Source organism: Parasteatoda tepidariorum, chromosome 2 (genome assembly GCF_043381705.1).
Source record: "Parasteatoda tepidariorum isolate YZ-2023 chromosome 2, CAS_Ptep_4.0, whole genome shotgun sequence".
Taxonomy (NCBI): domain Eukaryota; kingdom Metazoa; phylum Arthropoda; class Arachnida; order Araneae; family Theridiidae; genus Parasteatoda; species Parasteatoda tepidariorum.
The window spans coordinates 15,336,490-15,347,369 of NC_092205.1; the positions used below are offsets into that span (position 1 = coordinate 15,336,490).

The 10,880-nt window shown below is 34.1% G+C and overlaps 1 protein-coding gene across 1 annotated transcript in view; it reads right to left on the reverse strand.

Moving 5' to 3' along the window:
- Nucleotides 1–8,648: 8,648 nt before the first annotated feature.
- LOC107441578 (phosphatidylinositol glycan anchor biosynthesis class V) overlaps nucleotides 8,649–10,880 on the reverse strand; it is a 14,125-nt gene continuing 11,893 nt past the window's right edge. The window contains exon 3 of the mRNA XM_043051191.2: nucleotides 8,649–9,810. Coding sequence (XP_042907125.1) covers nucleotides 9,553–9,810 — 258 coding nt within the window. The 3' untranslated portion in view covers nucleotides 8,649–9,552. The remainder of the gene's footprint in view (nucleotides 9,811–10,880) is intronic.

Consider the following 10,880-nt stretch of genomic DNA (forward strand, 5'->3'; position numbering starts at 1 on the left):
ATTCATAGAAACAACAATTTCAACTTGTCAGAGTATTTAGACAAATAATAGCGATGGAAATCACACAAAAAAAAATCTTAAACAAAAAAGCATAAGAAAGTCAAGTTATTAAATTTAATAATTAATGAAAGGCTTCCAGAAATTTTGAAAATGTTACTTTTGTGAAAACGCGGTAGCTCTTTTAAAACCATTTGAAGGAGGTGGAAAACCTCAATAGGATATCTCTTCAAAAGGGTCTCAATATGTGTAAACATAAATGATCATATTCCTACAGGAGTTTGACATTTATGAATGGTATAATAAAAAGGATACTCTTCATTGTGAACTGCAGGTTGCCTCTTAGCCTTAATTCCTTTGTCACTGTCGACTGATGAGAAATACGTCATTTCTTTTTTTAGTGTGGAACCCATGAGAAAGTCTTATTTTCGTTGGAAAAATATTAGTTTTGGCTCACTGAGCCTATGCCCTTTGTTGTCAATTCATTTTTTTACACTAATATCAATGACAAGAATAGCTAGGAACAAGAAGAAGAAAAATTATTGCTTAAACATCTTGTTGCAACAACTCTTTCAATAATTTCTCTTGTTAAAAATATAAGAAGGCCTCTTTTGTTTGAAAGAGGTTTCAAAGAGTCAAGAAAATATTTGATGAATGTGAAAGAAAACTCTTGACATTCTTAATTTTTCAAGAAAAAAATATCGCAAATCAGCATTATTTTTCCGAAATAGAAACTTTTGAAAAAGTAAAAATATAAAAAAAAAGGGAATCGAACTCTCTAAACAATAATTCAGCTGCGAAAGCTAATTTCTCTTCACTCTTGGGCTAACACAATAGGCCGAAGAAAAAGATTCGGTTCTTTCGCCGACCCGATCCAAAACCTGTTTTAAACAGTGATCCCACACCCCTACTTGAAATAGTTATACCTCGTTATACACGGGTCCAGAACAGTTATACACGGGAATATGAAATAGTTATATCCGGGTAATTATGAAATAGTAATACACGGCCCCAGACGAATGGCAGGGGAGTTCTTATTTTAGACAAATTATAAAAGCTGCTGCAGTATAAAGAAGGATCAATAAAAGCTGTTGCAATAATAATAATGATAAATAATAATAATAGAGAAAATTTAAGGTTCAATTTTAGTCATTGTATGTTACTATTTATAAAATTACCTGATTTTTAAAAAACGTTTTCGCGCTATTTTTTTCTACCATTTTTCCTGCTAAAGAAGAACGTTGTTTTAAAATCCTACATTCAAGGACATATATACGAGGGTTGTTTTTTAAGTAAGGCAGTTAGAAAATAAAAACTAAACAAAAGGAAATTTTAAAGAAGCAAATTTATTTTCCGATTCTTCATACTTTCCTTTTTTTTTCAGCATAGTTGCCAAATTTGTCTAAACTCTTATCATACCTTACAACTAGATTTAGAATACCCTCTTCATGCGAACTTGCCGCCTTCTCCGTTAACCAAGAGGTCACGGCTGTTTTCACGAATTGTTCATCGTTGTCACCAAATTGATGTTTGAAATATTGCAAAAGATGAAAGTCGCTCAGCGCAAGGTTTGGGCTGTAGGGAGGGGTGGTGCAAAATTTCCCAACCAAAAGAGTCCAATAAACCTGGGATCTGAGCTGCAGAGAGAGAGTCAATGTCATAGAGAAGCAATATTCTCTATCTGCATGGCACAGAATTTTGCTACTTCACAAATCTGCTAGTGAATGCATGCAGCAAACAGGTTTTTTGCCGATTAAAAGCGCATAATTGACCGTATCTCGTTCGTGGCGGGCGATTTGTTAAATTTGAACATTTTAACGACACAGAACTGACCGTACAGTTTACCTACACAGCTGCAACTGATCACAGTTGTTCCCTAGAAATGCCGGGACACGACACAAGCAATCGTTGCGACGCACGCGTCACCGATTAGTGTACACAACAAAACGACCCTTACTTAAACAGCAATCCTCATAATATTCAGGGTACGTCGGTACAACGGTTGATGGGGAGGGTGCATCGTAAGGTTTAAGAACTGTTTTAAATCCAGGCTGGAAATGTCATGTTATACCACTAGAGCGCCTCCCTTTTAACAACTGGCTATTCATGTGCATTTGAACCGATACCTTTATTTATCTAACTTATCTTAATTTTATGTTTTCTAAAAATTATGCATCACTGGCTGCTGTCAAGTGCGGGTGGGTGACCCTTGGATCAGTCTGCGTAGGGACCGAGGGTGAGCGGTATTGGTCCTCGTTAAACTGTGCTACCGTAAAGTGCTCGACTTCGCGTGCAGCTCGTTGGGCTACCGAAGCGGGGGTGCCATCCCCTCATCGGAGGATCAAAATTGTGATGGCATGTCTTCGGATCATCCTCGGGGATACTTCCCAGACCGTCGCCAATAGCCCATTGTGCAGCTCTAGTGCAACGTAAATGAACTACAACAACAACAAATCTACAAATTAAATTCACATGATCCCAAGAAAAAGATGTTTTGTCCATATTTACGAATTTGGCAACCGAATTCGTAAACTCAATAAGTTATTTGCCCAACCAATAAACTACACGTAACCAATTCGGTATCTATTTGAATGCAATTTTCGACAATAATTATTAGAAACCACAAAATTAAGATAAGTAAACATAGTGATTAAAATACGCACGAACAGACAGTTCCTAAAAGGCAGACACCCTAAGCAGTGTCAACCAGACATCGTCGAGCTTTGAACCTGGATAATTTCTATGAGTGATGATTTATTCCATTTGCCAGTCCATAAGGTCTTCCTATTTAAAATAAGCACTTACGAGCACTGATATTTTATTTTTTTACAGCATAAGGGCATGGAGATGCAAACCTCTCACACTCCAAGATCAAATTTTGTTATCCGTTATATCAGTTGAATATACATTTTGGAGTATATTAAAATAAATTTTCACGCTGAACGACCAGTCATCTATTAGTATGGTTTAAGAATAAGACTACATGTTAGTCAACCTTAATCAATATACAAGCTTTGTATGCATATGCATGTTTAAAGTTGCACAATTTCTGTATAGGACATGTACTGCGTGCAAAAAAAATAAATAAATAAACGGACCAACCAGAATAACTTAATCTAATGATCGGATTTTCACGCTCTAAGACTCAATCGTAATGGCTCAAGGGGAAAATCTCAAATAGGCTAATTAATAAATGCAGATGATATTTAAAGTTACAAAATCTGACATGAAAGCGTACTTTCTCTGAATAAACATAAATTTTTTTTTTATGGTTTCGGATTTCTGATTCCTAAAATATAGGGGATAACCGCAATCTGGGTACTATGGTCACAATAATTTGGTTAGGAAAACGTTCCAGAGTTGGAAACCCTTCATATTAATTTTACTTCTTGCGTATTTCGCTTTATATCAAGAACTTTCTAAGTGAATTGAAAATTTTTTGCATACAATTATAAATTTGTTTAGCCTTAGACAATTCCATGGAAGAAATTTTTTTTTATTAAATATTTGTTATTTCATTTAATAACAGTCGAAAAAATTTTTATTGTAAGATATAAAAATTTTTTGCACCATTTTAAAGAATGTAATTATTCATTGCGAAATACTAAATCGGTGCAATAGTTCCTGAGAAATTGAATTTTAAGTATCGGACTTTTTTGAAAATAAATTTCTCAGGAACTATTCAAACGATTTCGTTCGAATTTTTTATTTTGCCATGTAAAATTACATTGTTTAAAATGAAGCAAAAAATTGTATACCTTACAATTTAGAAATTTTTCGACTATTATTAAATATAATAATAAATACTTACTAAAAGTTATTTTTTGCATGGAATTATTTTTGGCTAAACGAATTTAACAATTGTATGTAAAAAATTTTCACTTCGCTTCGAAAATTCTTGAGATATAGCGAAATACGAAAAAAATAAAATTAACATTATTAGGTGTAAACTTTGGATCGCTCTCCTGGCCAAACTATGGGGACCATAGTTTCCAGATTGCGGCTACCCCTTATATTCTGGGGGTCAGAAATCCGAATCCGTCGAAAAACTTTTATGTTCATTCAGAGAAATTTCGTTTTTGTATCTGAGTTCGTAACTTAAAATATCGTTCGCATGTATTATTGAGTATATTTGATGTCAATCCCTAGAACCATTAAGATTGAGTCCTAGAACGCGAAAATCGGATCATTAGATCAAAAGTTATTTAGGGTCGTCCGTTCTTTATATTGAGCGCTGTGCAATCCTTTCCATGTTAGTTAAAATATCCGGCCAGGCTCATCATAGTCAGCGCGTCATATAGACGTTTTCACCTTTCTACGCACTCTTCTTGATAGGTGATTACGAGTTGCTCGCACGAACGCGTTTATTAGCTGGTTCATCGGTTGAAGCACTTCTAAAATCTTTATGGTTTGGTAGGTTGCCTCTCAATGCTCAATCAATTCTAGCTGCATTAAATCGGAAGCTCAGTCAATTGGCTTTTGCGTCTGGCAAACTTCATGAAACATACATCCTATTTATGAACTCAGCATTTTGCGAATCCCCATAATTAGCAATCGCGAATTCCATGAAATTAAAGACAACGGAATTAATTAAACGAATGAGTTGACATTCATTATTCTTAGGCAAAACTATGATACACAAAATCGACGCTCTAAGCATAATTTAAAAAGATCACTAAATCCAATAAATATAAGCAATTTAGATCTACAATGAGACAATGACCAATGTTTGTACCACACAAACATAGACAATGTAGTTTTCCTGCCGATAAATATAATGGCGATCGTCACATAGCCAAGCTATCGACCACCACATAAACGATTATATTGCCCGATTCTTCATCCAAAATGACTTTTCTAATCGATATGCTGACAGTTCGGTAATGGAAAATTCAGACCCTGCGGTGATTATCGCCTCAATCACAATGCTGGAGCGCTGCCCAGTTTAGGACTGCACACGAAGTCTTCACTGAAATGCAGTTTTCTCTACTCTTGATTTAGCCAGAACACTTCAAATCAAAGAGATATTTCTAAAACAGCTGTAACAACTCCTATTGGCCTATTTGAATACACTGCTATGCTATTTGGCCTCCGAAATGTGGATTAAATATTTCAACGGCATATGCATTAACTAACTTCGAATTTGGAACTTCATACTTTGATGACTTGCTAATTGCATCCTCATCGATCGAACACTTACATCAAGTGTTCACTCGATTAATAGAATATAATCCAAAGTTAACCGCTTTGCTCACCAATTAAAAAAAAAATGCAAAAAATCAACGTAATTTTCTATTTTATTAACAAATACAAGGAACTAAAACAAAACATAATACACAAGTTTTAAGCTGAAATTTTAATTTTTTAAGTGTAAAAAAAATTTTTTATTTATCATCAGTTTCTAACCCTTGTTATCTCGAGCAAATGAAAAAAGTTAAATATTAGTCTTTGAATGATAGTTTTTAAAATAAAAGACAACACTAAGTGATACTTTCCAAACGCCAGTGAAGTGGTACGAGATTTTTTTACTCTTTTTCCATGTAAATTTAGCAACCATCGTATACAATCGCACAAAACACGTGTGCAGTCCCTCAATCCAACAGGAAAACTCCCAAAACAAAACTTGGCAAACTTCCAATCACAACAGATTATCATTATTTATTTATTTTTTTGCTTCCGGCCGAGTAAAAACGTGATAAAACAAAACGTACTAACAAATTCTGCTACTCCCGAGTTTTCTCGGGATAATAAATATTTGCAATATATACATACCCGAGTTAACTCGGAATAATCAGGGAAGCAGTTAATACCAGGCAAGTGTGTGTTAAGATCCGCTGTTAAACTTCTAAGGTGTCTCATAATGGTCACTGGAGTTCGACCTACCAGATAAAGTTGAAGTTATTTGAAACTTTCAAAACCCCGAAACCATGCAAAACGTCGCCGTTTTTTGGCAATGGTTAACTTCTATCGAAGTTTCTTGCCGAATGCAGTCAAAGCAAAGATCTTCTAAAGTAAAAATAATCACCGATAGTTAAAAAAAAATGGCACACGACCAGTCTCACGGAATAAGGAGGCTGAACTTTCATTTTCACAATGTAAATCAGCATTGTGCAAATGAAAATTGAGGGTTGCAGCATATATCCAGCTGCTCTGTTCGTTGGTTGATGACTATAACACTGCTGTTGGCGATTCCGAACTTAACCCCTTGGGGACGGGTGATTCAGAAAAGCATTCGTACAAAATTAGAATCAGGATGTAATTAAATAAAAAACGGTTACTTAAATGCAGTCGTTTCTAATTTGACAGACTTACTTTGCTTATACTTTAATTATTGTTATTTTGATCATATATATAATCAATGTTAATTCAAAATATAACTAAATAGTTTTATTTTGAACTAAGTAATGGTGAATTAAATAAATCAAACAATTATAACTCCGCCCACAAATAAACTGCTAAAGAATTACTTTGATTACCAGTTTTATCTTTTTACCCTGATTGATACAGTTTTATACTGGCACGTATTTGTGACAGTCGGCGCGAAAGGGTTAAAGGTTTGCAACGGTCTCAAACCTTTATCATTCTTCACGCAAAAACTGAGTGCAACAAAATTTAAATAAGGCACATATGAGGAATTTAAGCAATTCATATTTCAATTAAACATTTTAGATAACAGATGGAAGGTTAAAATTTCACTATTTTTTAGATTATCGCTCCAACATATGCTTTCACTAAAAATTCAGAATCTTGTTCTCCACGACAACTAAGACACCAACACTTTGTTACACAATTTTCAAGTGACATCAGTGACTTTGGTTCCAACAACGTGGTGGCTGACAGAATGACCAGGAGTTGCAAAATCTGCAGCAGAAACCTGAATACTCCTTGCAATTCAAATCTATTTCCATAGCCTCAGACATGCATATCTGATGTAACATTGACAATAATAGAGTTAGACCAGTTGTTCCTGTAGCACAGTGTTTCCCAAAGTGTGGTACGCGTACCCCAAGGGGTACGGGAACAGTTTAGCGAGGGTACGCGTCCTTATGCGAAATATCTTGCAATAAACGAAAATTTCGAACAAACTTATTTAAAAACAAAGCTAGCCATGAAAATTTACGATTACGTATTTTTCTATTTGCTATTTTTTTGCGGAGTTAGCAGTTAATAATTAGTGGTGTCAACAACCAGTTGTGATGTTTAACTTTTGTGCAATTTTTTTATAGTAAAAAATACACTCATTTTTTTATTAATGGTACACAGCGTTACGAAAAATTTAGAAAGGGTACACAAAAGTCATAAGTTTGGGAAACACTGCTGTAGCATATTAGTTAATATTCCACAAACTGGTATCCGTGCCACCAAAAAAGTTCATCCTTGGCCGTTATGTGTGGCCTTTAGTTTTTAAGGATATCGTTGTTTGGATTGCCGAGAGTCTAAGGTTTCGAAGCATACTCGGAGTCCTATTCAACAGTTAGTATCACCATCATCCAGATTTGACCACGTTGATCTCGCCGGACCATTGTTACCATTTGAAGGTAATTCCTATCTTCTCAAATGCATAGACACTTTCAGCAGTTGGCCTGATGTCATACAGACATGGCATGAGTGCTTGTCTCTTAATGGATATCACGTGATAACAACTGATTAAGGAAGACCATTTCAGTCTGTTATGTATTCTTGCTTGACGAAATAGCCACATTGGGAACAAGGGGATGGTTCCCTTATAAGCAATTCTTAAAGTGCCAACTGGGATACTACAATTGGTCCTTTCGGGTCTACGTTCAGCATTTAAGGAGGACCTAGAAGGCACCACTAAATTTGCGTATGGCATATACCCCACAATCATCGTCAATCTCTAATACTGAGTTAATAGCGGCATATTTTGAATATCTTAGATACGCCATCCAATGCCTCTTATCAACTCGTGCGTCTTATCTTAATAAGCCTGGAACTTTCATTCATACATCCTTATCTACCTGTTTGCATACGTCACTAACGTTGGGGTCAAGAAACTACTGCCAACACCAAACGCCGGTCCTTTTTAAGCAGCTGAACGGATTGCTATGCTCTTTACTGTATTAGTGAACCAGCAACCAACCACCATCAGCTTTGACCCTTTTAAGCAAAGTTTTACCCTTTCATGTGACAGTTCCCTTTCTTCCTCTAATGTCGTTAAAATCTTATTCACCCCCATCTATTAGTGTGCTCAAACACTGCACCTGACAACATTCTGGATAATCACTGTGATGTTGCTGCATCACACTTCCGTCAAAATTTCTAGTTTAACTTTATCAACTTAGTTTAATAAATTTTGGACAGAAATGTAGACTTTCTTGTACAAGACAACTTAGTTTCTGAGTTTATTTTAACCCTTAAATTGATTTCCTGACATCGGTACTTTTTAGTTTAACTGCGATCGAGAGAAGGTAATCCGACTCTCGCGTGTCTTCTTGGCGTCAGTTGATGAATATACTTTACCGGAGTAGGTCACTACGTGTTTTCTGAATATTTTTTTTTTAATTTGTGGCTTCAGCTTTCCCACTGTGTGTCTGAATTTTTAATAAATTTTTCTCATCTTTTTTCCGAAGTTTGAAACATAGACTTAACCGTGAAAGACGTCATCCATTTTTAAAGTAATGAAACAGTGCTTTTCTTGATAAAAAATGATTCTTTTAATGCGTAAAAATGAATACATAATTATTTTAACATATTTAAAAATTAAATAACAAATAATGTAAAGATTATGCCAATAAAAACATATAAACAGAAATATAGTGATACACTGGTACTATAAAAAAACAACAACCTCGAAGTGTATATATTTGATGCATACCTGAAGATTTAAATGCATTTTCAATTGCTTAGCCCTAAGTTTAGCAATGTTTATGTAATGTTATTGACTATATCACAGTTTGGTACGATTAAGTTGTAATTTCGTTAATTACGTTTAATTTTGAATATTCAGGAGAATGTCTTGTTAATTTTAAAAATTCATTTTACATTTTTTAAGAAATACATGCATGCCAAATTACCTCTCTGGAAGACGTAAGATCAGAGGTTTCGCAATAAACTTAGAAGAAAAAATAAACTGTGCAACATAAAAATGCTTTTGAACATAACAAGAAAACATATGCTTTTACAACCATTGCAGTCACATCATTTGGCACTATAATCATGATACAAGTAGCTGTGCATCAATTTATGCACTTGGCGCAAACTCATTATCAGGTACAGTATAAATTTTTCATTCTTTGCAGTTCCAGACTACAAAATGAAGTCTTTTGTTGGATGCTAAATCTTCAAAACTAAGATTACAATTCTATTAAAGTCTTGATTAATTCGCTTTAAATCTATGTATAAATTTGAAATCCTACATACGAGTTTGCTTAACCTACACCTTTTTACAGATTACAATTAATCAATTTGTTTTAAATCGAATACATTACAAATCCATTCGGCACGTACCTTTAATATTAAGTGTTAAAACATTACAAGTGAAATGACTAGAAAGATCAAATTTGATTTTTTTTTCAGTCCTCTCATCAGAAGAGATCATGTCCACGGTAAAAAGTTAACATGCAGAAAAGTCCCAACTAGTAAGTAAGACAAGAAGTAACAGTATATCAATCTGCCCCAAATAGAAGATTTAATAAAAAGATTTTTCATGAATTGTAGGTCTCCCGCGAGTCCGGGTCGAATCAAATGTTCTTTGAGAAATTTAAATCTAGCTCTTTCATCACTTGGTAGGAGTGTCATGGCTGCAATCCAATACAAAACTGGGCTGGATGAACACAACATTCTAGTTGAAACCTTAAAATGAAAAGCAAAGATTACTATCCAAAAAGTAAATCCAATAATTTTTATACAAGCAATTCCTAACATACTTTCTGTACGTTTTTCTCTTATGCAAATCTGAGTAATGGAGTTAAAAATATATTGAATTAAATCCATAATAATTTTTAAAAAAATCTAGATAACTCGCTCGTTAGTTAACTGAGCGAGAAAGCGAGAGTGTGCCACTATGGGCAAAAGAAAGGACAACCTTGGGCTCGTTGCACGACAACGCTGTCTTACTGTATCGTTGCAATGGTGTTAAGCGGTTATGCTTAACACCATTTCTTTTATGCATTCATTATTACTCTTACAATTGAAACGGTTTCTTAAAGGTGCTCTGCTCGGACTATCTAAAAAAAAAAGTGCACCATTATGCGTGTAAAGAAACTTACATTGTAAAATTCACGAAAATTACTAGTCTAATATTCATATAGTGTGTTTCACAAATTTTTAGGGAGGTAAAGGCACATTATAAAGATTGAGCATACACAGTTCGTGTGAGAGAAGCCACTTAAATTATTCTTTTTAAATGTCAACATTTGCATCCAGGAAAGAGGTTCAACCGGTTGTTACCAGGGCCGGATTTAAGCTTGGCGGGGCCCTAAGCTACTGAAAATGATGGGGCCCTTTTAAGTTCAATTCTATTTCTATACACCTAAAGTAAACTGTCGTATTTTTTATTGATGAATATTAACATTATATTATTAAAAATTTGATAATATTGCTTGATTGTTAAATATATTGGTTGTGATGGGACTATAATGTAGACCCTTTCTATTATTGCACATATTTTTTGAACGAGAAAAAAAACAGAAACTCATTTTAAGAACATCATAAGCACATTTTAAGAACAGAGTAAAGATTTGACATGCTAGAAGAACCATTATATGTTTAACAGGGTTTTTTTCCCTTGAAATTCTGAATATATGTTATTTGGAATTTTAAATGATTTTTTTTTTTTTTTTTTTTTTTTTTTTTTTTTTTTTTTTTTTTTTTTTTTTTTTTTTTTTTTTTTTTTTTTTTTTTTTTTTTTTTTTTTTTTTTTT